General features: G+C 38.1%; 1 protein-coding gene across 1 annotated transcript in view; it reads right to left on the reverse strand.

The window, feature by feature from the left end:
• SLC24A4 (solute carrier family 24 member 4) overlaps positions 1–24,381 on the reverse strand; it is a 275,567-nt gene that overhangs the window by 81,881 nt on the left and 169,305 nt on the right. Inside the window, exons 3-8 of the mRNA XM_044659999.1 lie at positions 19,281–19,357; positions 12,357–12,431; positions 8,967–9,051; positions 7,748–7,851; positions 5,650–5,724; positions 818–843 (exon numbers count right to left, since the gene is read on the reverse strand). Coding sequence (XP_044515934.1) covers positions 818–843; positions 5,650–5,724; positions 7,748–7,851; positions 8,967–9,051; positions 12,357–12,431; positions 19,281–19,357 — 442 coding nt within the window. The remainder of the gene's footprint in view (positions 1–817; positions 844–5,649; positions 5,725–7,747; positions 7,852–8,966; positions 9,052–12,356; positions 12,432–19,280; positions 19,358–24,381) is intronic.

Here is a 24,381-nt window from a genome sequence, read left to right on the forward strand (position 1 = left end):
AAATTACTATCTCTGGGCTTAAATTTCCTTATTTGTAAAATGAGAGGGAAAAATTTTCCCTCCTTATCTTGCAGAATTGGGAGGAAAATGTGTTGCAAACTTCGGCTATAAGGGGGTTAAGGTGGTACAATGGATAGAACACTGGGCCTGGAGTTAGAAAGATTTGAGTTTGAATCCAGTCTCAAGACTCTTACTGATTATGTGACCCTGAGCAAATCATTTAACCTTTGTCAGATTCCTCATCTATAATGGGAATAATAATAGCAAGTACCTCCTAAAGCTGTTGTGAAGATAAAAGAGATAACATTTATAAAGTGATACATAAATATTATTATTATTTTCATCGTAGGCTAGTGTCATCTTGATTGTCTGGTCGATGCTCTTTCCATTAAGCCACATTGCCTTTGATGATGGGGAATTGAATTTTTTTAGCCAGTTGGTCCAATTAGTATTCCTCCTAAAATTTTGTCATTTTTGGTGTGCAGATTTTGAATTGTCCTGTACCAGTTGCCCTAAGAATATTTCTTAACCACCTGAACAGTGCCCTGAATAGCACTAGACTCTATTAAAAAAAAGAGCCAGTATTAAAGAATTTTATTTCTATTTGTAAAAAAAAAAGAACAAAGTCACAATTGTTTAACATAGTCAGCTTTTATTTTCAAGGGAGATTTTGCTAAGTTTTTTTTTGTTTTTTTTTTTTATCATTCATCAAAGGGAAAAGATTTATGGAGCTAATAAAGGATCTGAAACCCTAGCAAAAGAGAAACATGGGGAAAAAAACCTATACCACAGTTAAAAACAAACTGTAAAGACTTACCACACAATTTCCTCATCATAGATGAACTGGAAGGCAAAGATGGGGAAAAATGCTCATTATTCACCATAAAAAATGACATAGATTATATAGCATGCGAGGAATCACAGATTTGCAGAATGTTAGATTTGGAAAGGACCTTAGGGCACAAAATATAAGAACATAGTAGGTTGGTGATGGAAGGGATTTTAGTGATAATTTGTTCCCATTTTTTCATTTGATAGGTAGAGCTCATGCTGATCTCAAGAGAAATCTAATTCACCTCCTTCAATTTTTCCAAATGGAGAAATGGAGGCTTAGGAAGAAGCAGGCTCAAAGTTACACATGATACAATATAGAATGTTAGAGCTAGAAGAAACTTCCTGCAATATATAGCTTCCTTCTTTTGCATCTGAGAGATGCTCCTCATCTCTGGCTATTTGGGGCATTCCCAGAATGTCATCTGGTCCATTTCCATTCAGACTCCTAGCATTCAAACCTTCATGCTCTCTCTCTACCAATAGTTTTCAATTTTTTTGGTCTTGGGACAACTTTTAAATTTTTTCACAGTCTGGAATTATGCCCAGAGAGTTATAAAATGGTATATACCCGCAGATCCAGAAATACCTCTGTTGAGTCTGTTTCTCAAGGTGATTAAAGAAAAAAGAAAAGAACCTATATGTTACAGAGTATTTATAGCAGCTAGCTTTGAAGTGACCAAAAACTGGAAATAAAGGGGATGTCTATCAATTGGGGAATGGCTACACAAGTTTTGGCAAATGATCGTGATGGAATACTATTGCACTATGAGAAATCATGAGCAGGTTAATATTTATCTATTTATCTATCTATCTATCTATCTATCTATCTATCTATCTAAATATGAAGGACTTAAATGAAATTATGAAAAGTGAAATGAGGAGACTATTATATGCAGCTACACGATTAATGTTTGAAGAACAACTTGTGACTGTCCACCTCCAAAGAAAGAACTGATAAATTGAAACACAACACATAAATTATATATACATACTTTTTTTTGCCATTGATACCTTCTCTAGTATGGAGAGGGAAGGTAGGAAGATACTTGGGAATTTTAATGTAACCACCACCACCAACAAAAAGAATAAACCATTTAGGTTAAAAAAAAGTTATTCAGAGATATGAAGTTACCCTCCCCAACCCCTGCCCAAAGACCTTTTGTTTATATGGGTTATATCTGCCAACATCTACCTTTTTAGAAATTGAAGCATCTTAGTTTTATTCTGAAAATAGTTTTAGCCTCATGGACTCCTTGAAGGGGTCTCCAGGACACTCAAAGGACCATTGGAATTATGGTTTATAATCTGGCGAACCAAGCTTTATTACAAAGGACTAGTTGACTTAGAGCTAAGGGACTATCACCTAATTACTGCCCAGCCACCCCACCCCGACTTGGTTCTGGGCTCTCACAGGCTAAGTATGATGAATATAAACTCTGATAGGTCTTAAAGGATGTCAAAGGACACCCCAGACTACATTTTGAGAACCACCACTCTCTACAAATATTAACTCTTATTAGCTTTTATTATTTCCCAGCTCTGTAGTTATATTAAATGATCCTATAAGAGACTCAGGACAGCAGTAAGACTTGCAAAATACAACCCAATTACATGCAAAAGAAATGATTCAGGCATCACTGTATTTCACAAATCTGCTGTAGTTGACTAGAAAATTATTGTTCTCATCTGACCAGAGGCTTAAAAAAATCACGAAATTAAAAGAAAATTCAAGACAACCATAAACAGTTATTTAGTGCCTACTATGTGCAAAGCAATGAGGATGCAAAGAAAACATATTAAAAACAACAAAAAAGGAAAAGTTATTTGAATTTGTTTGTTTTGAAAGAATCATAGAATGTTAGCTCCAGGAGGGACCTTAGTGATCATCTAGTCCAGGTCTCCCATTCTGAAGATTAGGAAACTGAGGACTTAAGAAATCTGAAGACTTGTCTAAGGTCAGATATTCAAAGATACGTACGTACAATGGCTAAAGTCATTCAAATAAAGAATCACAGTCAGTATTAGAATCTAAGTCCCCCCAAATCCAGGGCTCCTTCCACTATATCATGCCACCTACAAAAACAGAACAAAACAATCCTAGGAAAATACTAAGAGAAAAATTTACCATCTTTCCCCTCAAAGTTGGCTGGCTTATTTCAAATTGACAGGAGACTTGTGGTACACGTATAGGCTTCCTGGCAGTGACTCTCAGATGATATATTCATCATATAATTCATCACATGCCCCAAATCCTTAGATGCACCGGATTTCCTCCTTAATAAAGGTCCAGCCTCTAACTTTAGGGGCATGATTACAGAGCTTCTGCAAACTGGAGATAGTACCTCTCTTTTGGAGTGTAACCTACAGAAATGGCCACCTATTTTTGTAACCTTTATAGCAACAGACCATTGGAATTATGGTTTATAATCTGCCCTACCAGGCTTTATTACAAAGTACTTTTTCGACTTAGAGCTAAAGGGACCTTAACTATCACCTAATTATTGCTCCCCTATTTGGTTTGGGGTTCTCAAAGATTAAGTATGATAAATATAAACTCTAATAAGTCTTACCAACATTTTACAGGTTATGTTTTATAGAGAATAAAAAGCAGAGTCAGGATTCAAACCCAGGATTTCTAACTCAGATATGTGCTTCTTTCCATTGCACCATACTGTCCCCCCAATAGTTTTCAGGGACACAGATCTTTCCAGGTCTCTTTATCCCTCTCCACACATTCTATGACCCAGGCTTATTACCTGCTATTCCTTGAAAATAACAACTTCATCTGCCTGACTGATTCTTCACATTAGCTATTCCCCCTTCCTAGAATGCTCATCTTATTCATCTCTACTTTTTAGTTTTCTCATTTTCCTCCAAGAATCAACTCAAATGTTGTTTTCTCCAGTCCTTTCTCAGTCCCCTCAGAGCTCATGTATTCTCTTCTGAGATGACCTTGCATCCATTCTTTATATATATATATTTTATGTCTCTTATTATTATTTACATGTCATCTCCCCTTTTAGAATGTCAGCTCCTAGATATCTGGCAGGAAGTCTTTTTATCTTTCTTTGTATATCCAAAAGTTAGAAAATTCCTAGTACATAGTAAATACGTATTAAACGCTTGGGAATTGACTTTAAGGACTAGTTTCTTATAGGATTGCCTAACTTTCTGGGTCTACCATTTTGTTTTAGAGGTATTGATTCTGGGCATACAATGAACTTTAAACTTAGGGGGCTCTTTGCCATTTTATGGTCTCAAAATCACGAAATCACTAGCATTTTCAGGAATGAGCTGTATAAATACCATTTCCAGATGACTGAAGTTTATCCTTTCAAGAGGCAAAATTTTATTTTAACCACTTGGGATGGAACTCATTCTAAAATACATTGCATGCTAGGTGTATGTGATATATTCCAATAATTCCTGCTACCAGGGAATCTGGGGCTGATGGATCTCTTGGGCATTGGAGTCCCATGCTGCAATGGGCTAAATTTATTATGTATTCACATTAAGTCCAGCATCAATATGGTGAGCCCTTGGGAAAAGGCCACTGGGTTATCTAAAAAGAGATGATATGATTCAGGTTGGAAATAGGGCAGGTCAAAGCTCCCATACCATTAGTAGAGAGATAGGGCCTATGAGTGACTCCTGAATTTTCAGCCTAGAGAAGATGGAGAGACCCAATTTCAAAAGCAAAAAAAAAGTATATACATTATGTTTTTTCCTTGCCTTCTTAAACAGATAATGAACATATTCAATCACTTTTTCTTAAACCCTTACCTTCTGCCTTAGAATCAATTCTGAGTATTGGTTCCAAAGCAGAAGAGTGATAAGGGATAGGCAATTAGGGTTGGATTAAGTGACTTTCCCAGGGTCACACAGCTAGGCTTTGTCTGAGACCAGATTTGAACCAGGACATCCCATCTCTAGACTTGGCTGTCAATCCACTGTGCTGCTTAGTTGAACCCATATGCTCTTATAATAAATGATTCCAAGTTTCTATACTTTTTTGAGTTATATCTGCCTTATATAATCTTTTCAATCTTTTTTATTTCTTTTTCCTGCCTCTTGTAGTCCTTATAGTTTTTTTCTAATCTGTTTGTGGAAATGTAATAACAATATTTGATAGAACCATGTATAAAGTAAGAGTCAATAAATTCTCAGAGAAAGATACTTTATAAGAAAAGTATATGAATTTGGGACCTGAACTTTTTGACATCTCTTGGTTGTTTGGAAAGTGATTGTTTTTGCTGTTAGCTTTCTTCTAGATTTTCCACTATATACGGAATGGCTGATATGGTTGAATAATGACTCCTGAATATTGCAATGCTATTTCTCCTAATGGAGAAATATGTCAGTGGTCACTAAAGATTATAAAATGTAAGTGTGTTTGGTGGAATGCCCCCTTTCTCTTTCTTAATTTGTATTTCCAAGGCCTCTGCTACAATCCTGCACTAACTCTTTCATAGAAAGGAGGTGATCTTGGGTTCTTGAAGGCTAAGGCTAAGGCTTGAAGCCAAAGGCAAACGAGCTCTGGAAGATGTGACTGCAAACTGGGGAGCAGGGCCCCTCAGCCTCTGCCATCTGAAAACTATTGTAGGTAAGTCTGGAGTGTCTAGATACAGGATAAAAAAATTTCTCAAACATGGCCAATCTCAAAAACCATCTATTAAGCTAAAAGAAGAACTGTCTTCCTTAGTGAAGGGAGTACTCACAACCAGGAAACCACACATCCTTCAAATATTAAAGGAAGTAAATCCCAACTGAGTCAAGTGTCAAAGACTCTCAACTTAGAGAGGTGGAGAAACTCACCGCGATGAGAACGACGACGGACAGAGTGTAATATACAGAATCCCTGCACACTGCCCACCAGGTCAGATTGACCACCTGCAAAAAAAAGAGAAATTAGCTCCTCCACGGCCTCTTATTTAGAGAGAAGGAGGGAGAGGATGCTCCAAGAGGTTCTTATTTGCATAATTAGAACCAAACCAGTGTTCAGGGGAAAACACACGTCTCGCAGATACCACTTTAATCCTGCCTCTCAAAAGAAGCAAAAGAAGCTTAGCTGTTAGTCTTTAAAGCGTGCCTTTTCTCTTAATTGTATTTGGGGAATGAAGTGAAACTGAGTAATATTCATAAGTGGTACTCATAAAAGTCACCTATTTCTTTGAGTATTCAAATCTCAAGCTCTGGAAAGTAAGCGGATTATTCCAGGGGTAGGCATGTTCTCAGTCCCAGGTGTCTACCATTTTAACAATCTGCCATGTGTAGCCCCTATGGATTTCTCTGGTCTCTTCCCCTCTAAAGATTCACTGAATCACAGAATAACATCAACGATAGCTTGCATTTCCATATTATCACTCTCTCTCTCTATTATTTCATTTCCCAGTAATTCTATGAAATGAGTAATATAAACGTCATTATCTTCATTTTAGGATAGAGGGAAACTGGGACTAACTTGCTGTAGGGTACTACAGTCAATAAATGATAGAGACTGACCATGTTTTCAGATCATCTCAATCCCACTAAATCTGGAACAGAAATTTTTATTTATTTATGTCCCCAAATGCCTGGCACTGGCATAAGATATGACAAAGAGCCTTGCTCTCAGAAAGCATTTAGCTTCTTGAATTGAATTGAATTGGGATAGGATAGTAGAAACTCAAATATTTATTGATTGAATGAAAATAAGAACAAATCTGCTTTGTAAATATAATTTTTCTATATCTTCCTCTATGACTAATTTTTCTATATCCCTATCTATGACTCTTTTGCACTACAAACAACTGGGTAATCAGGTATAAGAAAAATTGGGGTCCCATTGGGCAGGAATGAGTTGAGGGAAATGCGACCCAAAACATTTCAGAATAGACTGCCATCAACAGCAATCGTTTACATATATACTACTTAAGAGGTGTAAGGATGGGATGATATAATACAATTATTTTGTGAGAGGAAGCTAGCACAATAGAATTTAATAGGATTAAATGTAAAGTTCTATAATGCATTCAGAAAATCAGATGCACAAGTATTGAATGTGGGAGTCATGGCCAGAAAGGAGTTGATGTGAAAAAGACCTACTCTAATAGATTATAAACTCAATATGAATCATTAGGCAAAAGAACAAACGTGATGTTCAGCTGAACTAAAAGAACGATAGCATCCAGGGTGAAAGTCCCATTGTGTCCTATCTTGGCTTGGTCACAAATGGATTTCTGGGTTCAGTTTGGGAGACCATTGACAATCTGGAGTATATTCAGATGTTAGACATGAGAAGACCTGAACTATGATATAGGGGGATTTCCTGGAAGAAGAATAAACTTTATAGAATTTCCTCCATCCCACTGATGGATTCCAGTGACATCTTGACCCTAATACTCAGGAGATTTCAATATGTGTGGAAGCTCAAATACTGATAGGGTTGCTTGAGTTATAGATGAATTTTTTTGCCATTTAAATTCATGAAATCATTAAAAAGGATTTGTGACATCTGCAAGGTGCATTAGTGGAAAGAATGTATACACCAGAGGAATCATAGATTTTTAAAAATCAAGTTTAAAAAATGGGTAAGGATTTCAATAGGGAGAGAAGTCTCCCTTCCAGAAAGATCTGAAAGGAAATAAAAGACCCCCTAGAATATCGGAGTTAGAAAGGGCTTTAGAGGTCATCCAATCTAGACACTCCATCTACTTTTTGAAGGAAATTAAAGTTTAGAGAGGTGAAAAAAATTATACAAGGATTTTACACACCTAGTTTGTAGAAGGAGGACTAGGTCTAGAAGTCAAATCTCTGTTCTCTTGATAAATTCTCTTTCCAATATAGTACCCTTAGCTCAAAAATTAAAGGTCCCATAAATTAATCCTAATGCAATACAGACTATGAACAATAACATATATGGAAAATCACTGACCTGTCCTGCAAATATTCCACAGACTCCAATTATACATAAGATGTTGAAAACAGCAGAGCCCACGATGGTCCCAACCCCTACATCTCCGTGTGTGATGAATACACCTGAAAAGAGAAAGTCAAGGAGACACTTGGGGGGTCCGAGAACACACGGTGTGTTTTCCAGCACCCTCGTCACTACAACGTACATAGCTGTCGTCTGCTGTCACTGTCTCACCTCCTTTTTATAGATGAGAAGATGGAGTTGGGGATGGTAAATGTCTGACCTCTTGAAAGAGGAGAAGATTGAGGAAAATAGGCCTAAATTGTCAGGAATCTTACCAGGTCACCAAGCTCACCCTTCTGACTTAGAGAGAGGCCTGAGCTTCAACTACTCCAGGGTGACAAGAACCGATTAAATTCTAAGAAATGTTCTGGGGCAAGAATTCTTAACGATTTTGGGTGTCATGGGCCTCGTTGGCAGTCTGGTGAAGGCCACTGACCCCTTCTGAGAAGAATGTTTTAAACATTAAATACATAGGATTACAAGGAAAATCATTGGTTAGTGGGGGGGGGGGGGAAAGGTAATTTTTTTCTCCATCCAAAGTCCCAGAACCTCTGAAATCTCTCCATGAATCTCTTGAGAAGTTGGTGGAGGGCAGGCTAAGAATCTCTGTTGCAAAGGAAGAGATCCTAGGATTATATTTTAAGCTTATAAAGTACTTTATGATTATAAATCACTTTTTATGCATTATCTAATTTAATTCTTACAATAATGACAGTGAGGGAAGGAAGCAAGGCAGGCCTTGTTAGTTCCACTAAATTGAAAAGGAACATAATGTGAACATAAAGTGACTTTTTTTTTTTTTTTACACCCTTACCTTTCATCTTAGAATCAATACCATATACTGGTTCCAAGGCAGAAGATTGGTAAGGGCTAGGCAATGGGGGTTAGGTGACTTGCCCGGGGTCACACAGCTGGGAAGTGTCTGAGGTCAGATTTAAACCCAGGACCTCCCATCTCTAGGCCACCAGCTAAACCAACAACTTGCATTTCTATACAGCCTGAAGGATTATAAAGAACTCCTCTCACAAAAACTCTGTGATGTGGGCAGGAAAAGCATCATCAGTTCCATTTTTCAGATGATGAAAGAGAGGCTGAGAGGAGCTGGGGGCCGGGGGCCGGCCCTTGGACTGTGAGCCTCACTGTGTGCTGGGGAGAGTAAGAGGGGATTTCTTACCTATGACAGAAGCAAACAGCTCCGGTGTCGAGCTTCCTGCTGCCATAAACGTGGCTCCAGCAACGTCTTCACTCAGGTGTAGTTTCTGAAACACAGATACCCATATAACCATCAAGCTATCTCGGGCCTTAGGGGATGGGTATGTCCTGAGATGAGGCATGCAGAACAAACAAGGGAAAGCCCAGGATGTTAGCTGCCCAGAAAAGGGAATTCAACTAACCCACCCCGGCCTTGGGCCCTGGAGTCCACCGAAGGCCCGGCACACGTCAGAGTGGTAGGCCCCGAGGCCTAGAGCAAATGAGCTAATAGCATAGACCCTAGAGGCCGAGAAGGATCGGTGGGCCCAATCTCTTCATTTCATAGAGAAGAAAATGAAGACTCAGAGCTAGCAACACAGTTGAGATTAGAACCCAGGTCTCCTGACTCCCAGGCCTGTGTGTTTTCAATGGTCTAATATGCTGTTGCTTCTCACTCTAACACACTTTGCCCCCAGTCAGGGCACTATCAGTTTCAAAAGATGAGTCTTGTCCCTCATGAGATTCAGTGGCTTAACTATGCATAGGGAGAACAAAGCCAGGTCAATATATATATTTGGGGGGTTATATATATAGTATATATTTTTGGGGGGTTATTATATATATGTCATGTTGTGAAGGAAAACAGACCCAAAATAAAACCCCACAAAAATATTTTTATGTATATTTAAAATATACAATATATTATTAAATACACATATATTTAATATGAATATAAATGTGTATTAATATTAACTATGTTATATTTATAGAAGATGTTTAATATAAACGTGGGTATATTTATATTAAATATATCATATAAATATATTTCATAGGTAAGTATATTTAATATAAATATATATCCATATTCATATTAATGATATATTTTATAATATATTTATAGATATAATTTATATATGAAATATATTTTATTATAAATATGGATATGTATTTCTATTAAATATGTAGTATATTTATATATTTGATATAAATATGAATATATATTTATATTATATATTTAAAACCCTTAACTTCCATCTTAGAATCAATACTGTATATTGGTTCCAAGGCAGAAGAGCAGTAAGGGCTAGACACTGGGGGTTAGGAAACTTGCCCAGGGACCCCCAGCTAGGAAGTGTCTGAGGCCAAATTTGAACTTAGGATCTCAATCTCTAGGCTTGGCTCTCCATCCACTGAGCCACCCAGCTGCCCCCAAGGCAGGTCAATATTTGAGTCTATTTAGCAAGACACCTTCCCATTCCATTGAATACTTTTTTTTTAAATTCACAGACATTTCCCAATCACATTATTTATTTTAGAACATTCTTTTCTTTTTAAATTTCAAGTTCTAGAAGAGGGGAGGGAGACAACAAGAATCATGTAACCATGGGAAAAAAATTAAAAAATTAAAATTAAAAAAACATCAAATAAATAAAATTTGAGTTCCAGATTCTCTTCTTCCTCCCAATTTATATATTATCTTAGTGCTTCTCACCCACTAAGACAATATATTGATTATACATGTGAAATCACACAAAACATGCTAGCTCCCAGATGAGCCATATCATAAGAAAAAACAAAAAAAGTAAATTATACTTCAATTTGCACTCAAAATTCATCAATTCTCTCTCTGGTGGTAGATAACTTTTTCCCATCATGAGCCCTTTGGAATTATCATGGATCATTATATTGATCAGAGTAGTCAAGTATTTCACAGCTGATCAGCATTACAACATTGCTGTTGCTGGGCACCATGGCGTTCTGGTTCTTCTCACTTCACTTTGCATCAGTTTGCACAGGAGCCTAAACATCTGAATGCTTATTTTTGTTTTTATTTTTTTATTTACCATATTTTTCTATGGTTACATGATTCATGGTCCCCACCCCTTTCCTCCCCCCTCCTGGAGCTGACAAGCAGTTCCACTGAGTTATACATGTATCATTGTTCAAAAACTATTTCCATGTTATTCATATTTGCAATAAAGTAACATCAGAACCCTAAACATATCCCCATAGAAGTATGTGATCAATCATATGTTTTTCTTCTGTGTTTCTACTCCCACAGTCCTTTCTTTGGGTGTGGACAGCATTCTTTCTCCTAAGTCCCTCTGGATTGTGCTGGGTCATTGCATTGCTGCTACTGAAGTCTACTACTGAATGCATTTGTTTATAAGAACCAGGTAGAATTCCTCCATCTAGAAGGACCAACCTGTAATTGGGCATCCACTCTGCTGGCCCAGTGGTATGTAGAGCCATTTGGGGTCAAGGATATGGCAGAGTAGAGGCTTCCATTTTCTCTGCATCCTTTTCCCCTTCCCAACTTCCTACCACAAACATCTCATATCTGCCAATCATCTTCCACACACCACATGCAGAGCTCAAAACTTTTCAGTGTCTTTCCACCACCTCCCAATAAATCTCTTAGCCTGACAGTCAAAGTTCTTTCTAATCTTGTGTTTTTTTTTCTATCTTTCTACTCTTATTTATGCTACCTCTTTTTATATACTCTGTGTTCCAGCCACTCTGGGGGACTTGCTATTCTTTGTGCATATCCTGCACTCTTCCTCCCTCCATGACTTTGTTCATGTTGTTTCCTAGTCCTCGGGTGCCTGCCCCTGCTTTCTCCCCCCAAGCCCCACTCAAACTATTGAATTTCTATCCATTCTCTAAAATCTGAAAAAAGGGCATTCTATACTATTGAGGTATAAGAAATGCAGAGGAGGACGTTTTCAGAAAAAAACGGTCAAGACTTGCATGAATGGATGCAAAGCAAAGTGAGCAGAACCAGGGAACATTGTTCCTCGTAATAGCAATAGCCTATGATAGCTATTATCAGCAATGCATGATCTAAGATAATTCCAAAAGATTCATGATGAAAAATGCTATCTATCTCCTGAGAAAAAATTGATGGAGTTTGAATGTAGATCAAAGAATACTATTTTTAAATCTTATTTATTTTTTTGGTGGGGTTTTATTTTTGGTCTGTGGTTTCCTTTCACAATATGACTACATGAAAATAAGTTTTGCACAATCACACCAATATAATCTATCACAAATTGCTTACTGTCTCAGAGAGGGAGAGAATTTGGAGTTCAAAATCTTAAAAAAAAAGAATGCTAATTGTCTTTACATGTAATTGGGAAAACATAAAATATTATTTTTTTAAGTACATTCTAATGTACCACACTGAAACCCAGACTGAGGGATTCTAAGCAGGGCAGACAGTAGGAGAGTAGTATAGAGATATCATTGGACAAAAATTAATGGGAAAATTTTCTAAGTCAGAATCTTCTATCTCTTTCATCTAAAATTCTGTTTCTCTCCAAATCCTCCCCAAATTATTTCAACAAAACACTCAAAATTTCTTTTCACTTACCTCACAGATTTTTTCCAATGATGGAACAAAGAAGTCATCACATACTATAGCCAAGGCATAGAACATATAAAGTGCCTGGAAAAGAAAAGGAGGGAGGATCACTTGATCACTCACATTCTGACAATGTGTGGCCAGTTCTTTAGTGAATGCTCAAGTCCAAGTAACTAGGAACAGAAGCTACATGGAAGGTTAAAAAGAAAAAAGATTATAATACAGATAAGAATTATAGACTGTTAGAGGGGAAGGGAGTGGACAACAAGGTGGTGCAGTGGATAGAGGGCTGGGCTTGGAGTCAGGAAGGCTCAGCTGTGTGACTCTGGGAAAGTCACTGAACCTTGTTTGCCTCAGTTTCTCCACCTATAAAATGAGTTGGAGAAGGAAATGGCAATCACTTCAATATCTCTGCCAAGAAATCCCCATGGAGACTGCTTGTTGACTGACAGAATGGGCATTTTATTGATGATATTCATGGTGGAAGGGATATAGTATTGCCTCTTCCAAGTGTAGGAGCTCCTTGGTGTCTTGGGGAAACTGACCTTACTAATCATGAAAGGAAGTGGAGGAGGGTGGAATCTTGCCTTATATCATCAGTGCTTAACTTGAATAAATGTTTATTGAATTCGCTCAGTATGGATCAGCCACAACTATTTCTTAAACCATTTAAACTCTAATTCTAAGTCTTTCTTCTGGACTCTCAGGAAGAATGCTTTTGATGCAACCATCCTTTTCATGTGAGAATAGAATAGCTTCCTCTCACAGCAGAAGATCACAGGTTCCCTTTCCTTTGAGGAAGAATCTTCTACTTTAGCAGACGGACTACTGTATCAAAAAGCAGGAGCTTGGGCCAGTCTTTATGGAGAGAGGAAGGCAATATTTAGTGGGGAGAAGGGGAATGAAAAAGCTTTGGTCAATTAGAAAAAATTGACTCTATCATTCAATTCTGATTTGTCCCCTTGCTCATATACTCAGTGAAGGCATTATTTTCTTCTTTATTTTTTTTTTAAACCCTTACCTTCTGCCTTAGAATCAATATGATGTATTGGTTCTGATGCAGAAGAGTGGTAAGGGCTAGGCAATGGGGGGTAAGTGACTTGCCCAGGGTCACACAGCTAGGAAGTCTCTGAGGCCTGATTTGAACCCAGGACTTCTCCCTCCCTCTTTCTCTCTCCATATATATATTGCTATATATAGATATAGATATAGTGGCTCTCAATCCATTGGGCCACCCAGTTGCCCCAAAGGCATTATTTTCCCAGGTCATCAAAGTTCTTGCCTTTAGAGCTCAGTTCTAGCATTTCCAAGAATCAACCTTGAGTTCATAGCTTTTGAAGGGCCGTTGGATCATATTCAGTTGTTTTCAATTGTGTCCAATTTGGGGATTTTCTTGTCAAAGATACTGCCCGAGTTTGCCCTTTCCTTTTCCAGATCACTTTACAAATCAGGAAGCCATGCATGGCAAATAAGGTTAAGTGACTTGCCCAGGGGCAGATAGCTAGTAAGAGTCAGAGGTGGGATTAGAACTCAGGAAAGTGAGTCTTCTTGATTCCAACCCCAGGGCTCTATTCACTTTACCACCTAACTGCCTGCCATTTGATCCTATCAGTTGTTTAAAATGTGTGGCTCTATTGCAAATAGTAATAATATGGAAATAGGTTTTGAACAATGATACCCCTAAAATCCAGGGGAATTGCTCATTGGCTCTGGGAATGGGGAGGGAGGAGGGGAGGGAAAGAACTGGAATCATGTAACTACAGAAAAGTATTCCAAGTCAATTAAATTAAAAAAAGAAAAAAGAAAAGAAATAAAACGTGTGGCAACTTGTAAATGGGAAGCAGTGGAGTCCAGCAGGAAAGAGCACTGATTCAGGAGCCAGGAGACCAACCTCTTCTCATCTCTGACATTAATCAGAGGGGGAAGAACTTCCTTCATCTTTAAAAGTAGGTGTTCATCTTATTCAGAGGTTCTTTTTTTTTTTAAGCCCTTACCTTCTATCTTAGAATCTAAGTATTTGTTCTAAGGCAGAAGAGCGGTAAGGGCTAGGCAATGGAGGGTAAGTGACTTGCCAAGGGCCACCCAGCTAGGAATTATCTGAAGCCAGATTTGAACCCAAATCTTCTCCTCTCCAGATCTGGCTCTCCATCCATTGAGCCACCTTGCTGCCCCTTATCCAGAGTTTCTTAACTTTTTTTTTTTTTTTAATCATGGGTCACTCTGACAGTCTGGTGAAACTTATAGATCCCTTTTCAGGAAAAATATTTTGAAATGGATAAAATAAAACAGGATTACAAAGATTCATGAAAATCAAAATAGATTATTTTCCCCATTCCGGGTCAAGACCCCATGAAATCTCTAAGGGCCTCCGTGGACCTTTAAGAACTCCTGAATTAAATGACTGAGGTCTTCCCTAGATGACCCTCGGCCCATAGGAACACTCCCTCCTGTTGTTGCTGACATCAGAGTCTGAATCCTCAATAAAGCATTGCAATTTCATTCACTTAAAGGGCAGGCACTGTTCTTGTCCTTCTAGTTATCATCTGTTTGGGAATAAGAAATGGAAAATGAAACAATCTGGCAGCATTTGGTCTGATGGGGCCAATTGCCTTTCTAAAGAGGAAAAGTTTCTGATTTCAAGTTACTATAATTCCCATTTCGAGATATGTCCAGGGCTCCCATGTAGCAAAAGTACAAATCACTTCCCTATATGCCTCTGCAATCCTTAACTAATACCTACCACTGAGGATGCTAGGTGGCCCATGAATAGGGGGCTGGGCCTGGAGTCAGAAAGACTAGTTCAAAACTGGCTTCAGACACTTCCTAGCTGTGTGACCCTGGGCAAGTCACTTAACTCTATTTGCAAAAGGAAAAAAGGGCATCTAGGCGGCTCAGGGATAGAGAACCAGGCCTGGAGATAGGAGGTTTGCATCTCATCTCAGCTGGGTGTAGGCAAGTCACTTGACCCCCAATGCCCAGCCCTGACCACGCTTCTGCCTTAGAACTTACTATTAATTCTAAGGCAGAAGGTAAGGGTTATTAAAAAAAAAATCAATGACATATGGTGGGAACAGGCCAAGGACAGTACCAAAGCCTTATCTTGGACCTCTCCCTGAGTTAGAGCCAAAAGAGACCTTAGAGTTCATCTGAAAAACTCTCCCATTTTACAGAGAACAAAAGGGAGGTCCAGAGATGAAACAACAGATCCAGGACCCAAAAGAGACAGGATTCAAATCCATATGCAATTTTCTTGGCACTTGTAGCATAGATGTTTTCATTCCCTTTGATCATACTAGATACAGTTTTGCCACCAAATCTTGGTGGGTTCTGTTAAAAAGTATATGTTTCCCATGATCTGGATTCCTTAAAATGAAATATATCAGCAGCCTTCCTTCTCATTATCTGGATTCCTTAAATATTAGAAACGGAGTCACCAAAATCAACTTAAAAAAAAAAACAAACCCTCTTATCTTCCATCTTAGAATCAATACTGTGTATTGGTTCCAAGGCAGAAGAGCGGTAAGAGCTAGGCAATGGGGGTTAAGTGACCTGCCCAGGGTCACACAGCCAGGAAGTTATCTGAGGCTAAATTTGAAAGCAGGACCTCCCGCTTCCAGCCCTGGTTCTCAAACCACTGAGCCACCAGGCTATACTGAGCACATTCAAATTCTGTTTGATGTTAGCCTAGGGAAATCCTCGGAGGAATAACCCACTCAAAGCAGAAGGTTCCCATTTGTTCCCTTTCATAAATAAATAAATAAAATTAATAACATAATATAATAAAATAAATAATAACAGCAAACAAAACAAAGATAAATAAATAAACAAATGCAGATTTAGAACTAGAAAGGAATCCAGAAATCATATTTTCCAAACCCCTTATTTTACAAGATGGGAAAAGTGAATCCCCAGGGAAAGCTTTGCTGACCACCAGATTTGGGGCGTGAATGCATATCTTCTGACACCACAACCAACCCTCTTGCCACTGTTTTTCCTGGTTTGTGGAACTAGTTGGCTGCTCTTCCCTCATCCTTTCTTTGGAGACCCTTCTTTAGGCCCTGGAAAGCTTTCCTTTCTACAAAGAGAAGATGTGACCATCTGGCTGACAGGGGGAGGCAGCATCAGAGATTTTAATATCAAGGAGAAAGTTGACTTCATGGTGTCCAACTGTATTTCTGGCCACAAACCACCACTTCCCCTAAAACAAAATCGAGACTGTAAAAGATAATGAGTCTTTTCCTTATTCATTGGGACCTTACCAAGAAATACAGAAAATAGGCACAGATAGCCCACAGGGTCAGACCTAGATCTGGAAAGATGAGCAATTACCAGCTCTGAGACTGCTTGAAAAGAGAGAGAGAGCTCAATCAGATCCCTGATAAGCCTTTCAAAAAGAATTTAGAATAAATCTCACGAGACACTATTAATTTTTATTATTTTATCCTTTTTGCTGCAGTTTTGTGAATGGTTATTCTTTATTGTGTAATTAGAAATTGTGTCCCTTTTGTACATGTCATTTTTACATTATGTACCTGAGACTTTGGGGGTGGTTTCACTCAGGTCTAACAGATGAGTCAGTAAGTCATTTATCCCATGACCTGCTTTTCTATTACCAATCACTGACCAGTGTCTCCCTCCCCAGCAAAAAAAACTCCTCTCAGAAATCTTCCCTCAATGCTCTTCAGGCCCGTGGTAGGGCTGCAGAAGGCTCCTGGGGCGGTTGGTGGAAGTCAGCATCACAGAAGAGCAAAGGGAGACGGGTTTCCTTGGTGACAGATCATAGATCCTGGCTATGACTTTACAGATGGAGAAACGAAAGCCCACCAAGCTGGGAGGGATCTGCCCCACGCCAGGCAATCGGTCAGGAGCAGAATAGGGACTAGTTTCTAGGTCTTTTGACTCCCAGTTCCTCCTCTCTCTGCTCCCCGCAGCCTCCTACACCCTTGTCCAACACACATGCCTCCAGTTTCCTCTCTGTATGTGGAGATTAAATTCAATGTGTGGGGCTCATTTTTTATTAAACCCTTGTACTTCGGTGTATTGTCTCATAGGTGGAAGAGTGGTAAGGGTGGGCAATGGGGGTCAAGTGACTTGCCCAGGGTCACACAGCTGGGAAGTGGCTGAGGCCAGATTTGAACCTAGGACCTCCTGTCTCTAGGCCTGACTCTCAATCCACTGAGCTACCCAGTTGCCCCTGGGGCTCATTTTAAGATAATAAAGCAAGAGTAAAATACTGATTTAACCGATTACTTGGTAGTAAATGAACAGATACATTCATGTTGTGAGGGGGAGAAGGGAAACAATGTAAAGTCTCCATATGAAATAAAAACACAATGTCACCTAAGAGATTCACCACAAGATCCCTTTAAATGTGAGTAGATCTAAAAGATGTGTTGAATTTACAAAAATCTAGCCTACTTGCACATATCCAGGAATAGAATTACAGTTTTAAGGCAAGGTATATTTATTTCCCCAAGTGAATTCAAATTCTAGGTATGTAAAAAATACTTGTTTTTTTTGGGGGGGGTTGTTTAATTTGGGGGTGGTTTGTTGTAATTGGTGCTCTGGGAGCAGCAATTAAATCCTTAACAAGGAATAGAAAGATTGGCCTTTGGCAGTAAAAACCAAAATACTATAATGGACTTCTTGAGGACACTGGAGGCATATATACATATTTTGGTTTATTGAGAAAAAATAGACCCAGAGTAATTGCAGAATCAGAATACTTAAACTGGAAGGAATTCTAGACTGTAACATGTTAGAATATAAAACACAAATTATTAGGATATAGATCATAGCACTTTCGTGAGACTGGGAAGAGTTATTTATATTGTTTGAGGCGGGGAATTAAAGGAGGATTATCACTCCCATTTTATAGGTGAGGCTCAGAGAGATTAAATGGCTATCCCACAGGGATAGGATTAATGCCTAGCTTGATGCCAAGTTCAGTGTCCTTTCTATTGGACCTCTGAAGCATACAAACAGACACTCAAAATTAACTCTTGATTATCTTTACTAATGGGCAGCCATGTGGCATAGGGGCTGGAGCACTGGGCTTGGAATCAAAAAGACTTACTTCCTGAGTTCAAATCTGGCCCTAGACACTTACTAGCTAGGTGACCCTGGGCAAGTCACTTGACTTTGTTTGCCATAGTTCTTTATCTGTAAAATGAGCTGAGAAGGAAACTGTAACCACTCCCGTATCTTTGGCAAGAAAACCCCAAAATGTGATCACGTAGAGTTAGACATGATGGAAGCGATTCAACAATGATAATCTCCACTAATGCAGTTGGAAAAAAAAAGAGAGAATCTAAAAGAATGGCTAATTCTCCAACCTTTGGGTTCAATTTTAGAACACTATTTGTTCATAATCTTGCCAGATCAGGTCCCTTCCAGCTGTGATGTTATTATCCTATTGAAGCAATTTTGGCTTTCTTAGGATTTAAAAAAATATATATTCTGAACTTAACAAGACCCAAATAAAATTAGCATTTTATATATAAAGTAGATGAGAAAAAGTGGACTATATATCAAATTGTCCATCTCAATTACTTTTAAAAAATACAATAAATTCAATGTATAACTTTCAAAGCTATCTTACTTGCGTTTATCTCCTGTCTAGACTAAAAATTTAAGAGTTTTCATTTCTTTGGGGCATCTTTATTAATGGCTCTGGATGGTCAGAAGAGGTTAGTTTGGGTTTTACATTCTGCTATGAGTAATCCAAAATGGACAATCCAACTCTATATAGCTCCCTGTATTCCCAATATTGACTTCATGTAATTTAGGTGTTCCACATTGAACCCTGTTTTAAAATGATCATTAATGAGTGTTTCTCCTACACTGTAGCTCATGAAAAAGAAGATGTAATTCTTGCCTCCCCTCTCCTTACCCTTCCATTCAATCAGACCAAAAGCAAAGTGGGCAACTTACTCCGAGAATATGTAGCAAGACTGCTCCGTGCTGCCGTTCCTTATTGGAAAACAAATCCGTGGGGAACTCGTGGATTGCTGAAAGAGAGGAAAAGAGGACATTTTGAGAATGAGGGACACTAACTGCCCCCCCATTGAAAATCTGAAAAATAATGGTATATTGTGGCTCGACTGTGGCAGTCAAAGCTTGGGTGTACACACTTGGCTAAACCATATAACTAGGAATAGGTTTGCATCATTTCCTTAGTCCCTGCCACAGATTCTGGAATTTGGTAGATACTCAAAAGACATCTGAGGATTTCTTTAATTTTTTGAAGGGCATGACCAGGTTAAGTGCCACCTCCTTTAAAGGAAACTCAATAAATACTTACAAGACAGCTCTTATAATCTATTTTGATTATATGGCTAATGTGTATGGGCCTCTTACCCTACTTTGAGGTTATATATCAATATCTTATTGTTTATATATCTTCCTCAGATGCCTTGGACATCACCATATTTCTTTTTCCCACTGAAGATATATTATATTTATATATGATGTATTTTTCTTCCCCCAAAGATATGTTTTATTTCTATATTTCTTCTCTCAAACCATCATTTATTTATTTATTTGTCTTTTGAGTTGCCCACAGAAACAATTTTTTCACATTTATTTTCTGAGATTTTGTGACCCAAATTCTTTCTCTCCCTCACCATATTTCTTTAAATACAAAAAAAAACCCCTTACAATGTATTCATTCAAACATTTATTAAGCACCTATTATGTGCAAGGTCTTTTATGGATCTCATATTCAAAATTTCATTTTTTAAGATGCTATTCCAGGACCAAATTTAATCTTCCAAAATTCCTGAGGATCACTTCTTTTTTTTGGCATGATACTAGATTTTTTATTTAAATTATTTATTTTGTTTTTAAACATAGTTCAAAAGAATAAAAGAAAAGTTCAAAGATTCTCCAACAATTTAACAACTTAAATTTAAAAATATTTAAGGCAAAAATAAAATAATTTATAATAATGGAAGCTTTTAACTTTACATTATACAAGTAAAAACCCAGGATTTTCTTAACAAAGGGTTTTGATTTCACATTATACAATAAAACCCCTAAATTTTCTTTCTTCTCTTTTAAAAGTTTATTTATTTAATTAATTTAGAATATTTTCCCATGGTTATATGATTCATGTTCTCTTCCTTCCTCCTCCCTCCCTCCCATAGCCAATAAGCAATTCCACTGGATTTTACATGTGTCATTGATCAAGACCTATTTCCATATTCATTATATTTGTACTAGAGTGATCGTTTAAGAGTCCACATCCCCAATCATATCCCCATTGAACCATGTGATTGAGCAGTTGTTTTTCTTCTGTGTTTCTGTTCCCACCGTTCTTCCTCTGAATGTGGGTAGCGTTCTTTTCCATAAATCCCTCAGAGCTGTCCTGTGTCATTGCATTGCTGCTAGTATATAAGTCTATTACATTTGATTTTACCACAGTGTATCAGTCTCTGTGTACAATGTTCTTCTGGCTCTGCTCCTTTCACTCTGCATCAATTCCTGGAGGTCTTTCCAGTTCACATGGAATTCCTCCAGTTTATTATTCCTTTGAGCACAATAGTATTCCATCACCAGTATATACCACAATTTCTTCAGCCATTCCCCAATCAAAGGGCATCCTGGGGATCACTTATAGTCCTATGCTTGTATACAAGGTTCATCTGCCACCTTGTTGTTCCTTTTCAGCATTTTGGCAATACTAGAACTTTCAGGATGCTCTGCTAAGTAGATCACTATTCTCACTCTTGCTCTTTTGCATGAAATAGGGAGAATAAGGCTATAACAGTCACAGGGTCATTTTCCTACTGAAACCAAGCAGATGAATTCTCTTTCAGCAGTCATAAATTTAAAAAAACAAACTCTTGTGGAAAACAATATGGACTATTTGAGAGAAGCCACTTGACTATTCATATTGTTTGGGCTCAGAGGTTCTGCGGCTGGCCAAATGCCTCAAGGCATCAAAGACCTAAAGAAAAGGGGAGATTTACCAAGATACTGATGGTAGTGCTTTTCATGGCAGCAAAAAACTGGAAACAAAGTGGATGCCCATCAGTTAGGCAATGATTCAATAAACTGGAATATGTATGTAATAGGATAGTATTGTGCTGTAGGAAACGATGACCGAAGAATTGAGAGAGGTAAAGCAAGACTTGTTTGAACTGAGAGGGAAATCATCAGAATAAGACAAGCAATATCTAAGATTATGACATTGTAAATGAAAAAAACATTAAAATGAAGCCATAAGGAACAAATTTGGTCTTCAAGAAGAGATGAAGAAATATATGTTCCTTCTTTCTTTGGAAAGAGAGTGAACTCTTTTTTTTTAAAAGGTTCGTTCATTTAAAATTTATTTTTATTTTTATTTTATTCCAATAACAAATTTACATATAAGTTTTCCAAAGTTGTATGATTCACGTTGTTTCCCTCCTTCCCCCCACCCTTTCTGGAGTTGACAAGCAATTCCACTGGGTTATACATGTATTATCACTCACAAGTTCATTTATTTTTCTGAAGTTCATTCATTTTCGGTTGTACAGGATGCATTGTTGACTCCTATTGGAATGTGAGCTCCCTGAAAGGAGAGACTGTCATATTTTTATTCGTATTCCCAGCATTTAAGCTTGATAAATGCTGAATAAATACGTTGGTTTCATTCATTCATTCATTCCACCCCTTTTCGTTCTATTTTATTTAAAAAAACCCTTACCTTATGTCTTAGAATCACTACTGTGTATTGGTTCCAAAGCAGAAGAGTGATAAGGGCTAGGCATAGCAGGTTAAGATTTGAACCTAGGATCTCCTTCCTCTAGGCCTGACTCTTAATCCACTGAGCTACCAAGTAGCCCCTCCCTTCTCACTTTAAAGGAATTTTCCCCCTATGCTACCTGTAATACATAGGGGAACTAAGGTCCTGGTAAGGATTATGACCCTTTCTTTAGGTCTTTGTTGTTGTTGTTGTTGTTTTTTAATCCTTACCTTCCATCTTGGAATCAATACTATGTATTGGTTCCAAGGTAGAAGAGTGACTAAGGGCTAGGCAATGGGGGTTAAGTGACTTTCCCAGGGTCAAATTTGAACCCAAGACGTCCCATCTCTAGCCTGGCTCTCAATCCACTGAGCTAGCCCTCCCTTCTCATTTTAAGGGAATCTCTCCCTTATGCTACTCACCATAGATAAGAGAATTGAGATCTAGAGAAGCATTATGACCTTTTCTTTAGATCTTTGATGTTCTTAAAGCATATGACCAGCAGCAGAACCTCTGGATCCAGAGGGTATGAATGCCCAAGTGGCTTCTCTCCCATAAGCATTTACTTGCCCAATTAAAGTCACACAATTAATAAAAGATCCAATAAGCTTTCCATTCTTTCTGTCAGTTATACTATAGTCTCTTTCTTTGTCTTTAAAATTAACTAGTTAGATTAGGAGCCTTAAAAAAAAAGAAATTAAAAGGAGGGTTAAAAATAAAAAAGAAATTAAAGTGAGGGTTAAAAAAAAAGAAGCTAAAGTGAGGGTTAAAAATAAAAAGAAACTAAAGTGAGGGTTAAAAAAAAGAAACTAAAGTGAGGGTGATCACTGAAAGGAAAAAGAAAGAAAATCCCAAACAGGGCGTGTTTGGGTTGGGCATATTAAAATTGAAAAGGATGACAGGAAATAATCTTAGATTCCTGAGAAAATCTTGAAAGAAGCCTTTCCTGGGCCCAAGCTAAGAACTGGTTTGGCTCCTCCAAGACACTGCCCAGAGACAAGTGTGTGCCATTTCCACGAAGCATCTCAGCCAGTCGCCTGTAAGCTCACCCCTTGCCATGACGTCAGTCACGCACAGGGATGAGCCTTTGCGCCAGAATCCCTTTCAGCTGGGAATGGAGAAGTGGGAGCTGGGTGCAGAGGGGAAGAAGGGAAGCTGGCTCAGAGAGATTACTCTTCTGTGATTGAAAAACAAATATTGCAGCGAGAGCACAAAGCCCACCTGATCCTGCTATTAGGCCAGGCTGCTGCCAGAGCAAGGAGGAAGGGAAGGCTGAGATGGTGCTGCTAATGGCTATTTCAGGAAACCACACTCTCTCCTGTTCTCCTTTTCATTTCCCTTAGGGACAAAGGTCAATTCATCTCTCATTTAAAGTATTGATGAAGAATGGAGACCAAATTCTCCCAGAAAATGGACTCTAGCTCCTTTTTCTCTATAGTAACAGGGAAGAAGTCAGACTCAAGAGCTTCCTTCTCTCCTCCTGGTCTACATAGAGAGATGTGTGGTGTGAAGAACCTGGCTTCAAACGAAATACGAGGAAGGTGTGAGACTGTATGATTGGATATGTAGACTCTAAACAAAAAATATTAATAATATGGGAAATAGGTCTTGATCAATGATACATGTAAAACCCAGTGGAATTGCTTGTTGGCTACAGGAGGAAGGAGGGAAGAGTGGAGGGAAAGAAAATGAATGATGTAACCAGGAAAAATATTCTAAACTAAATAAATAAAAATAAAATAAAATAAAATAAAATAACAAGCCCTGGAACTGGGGGAGGGAGAGGAGATGAAGTCAGTGGGTTGGGAAGTTCCCAAGGTTAGAGCATACAGATCAGGCACAGAGGTACCTTATTTCTCTTCCTCAGATTTTTCCTTCTCATAAAAATTCCACAGAAACAAAACAAATATGTATATAGTTATAGTTCTTATTCACCAGTCTTCTATGGAATGATGAAATAAGCAAAATCAGGAAAACAATATATACAATGTGAACAATGTAAACAGAAAAGAACAATAATAAGAAAAAGAATACTGTATAATTATGACTAAGCTTGGCCCCAGAAAATAGATGAAAAAATGCACCTCCTTCTTTCTTTGTTGAGGCAAAGGATCTTGGATGTGAAGTATTGTATATATACCTCCAGACTCCAGGTCAGTTTTCTCTCTGTCTCTGTCTCTATCTCTGTCACCTTCTTTTTCTCCTTCCTCCCTCCCTTCAGCCTTTCTTTCTTTCTTTCTTTCTTTCTTTCTTTCTTTCTTTCTTTCTTTCTTTCTTTCTTTCTTTCTTTCTTTCTTTCTTTCT

Source organism: Gracilinanus agilis, chromosome 2 (genome assembly GCF_016433145.1).
Source record: "Gracilinanus agilis isolate LMUSP501 chromosome 2, AgileGrace, whole genome shotgun sequence".
NCBI classification, from domain to species: domain Eukaryota; kingdom Metazoa; phylum Chordata; class Mammalia; order Didelphimorphia; family Didelphidae; genus Gracilinanus; species Gracilinanus agilis.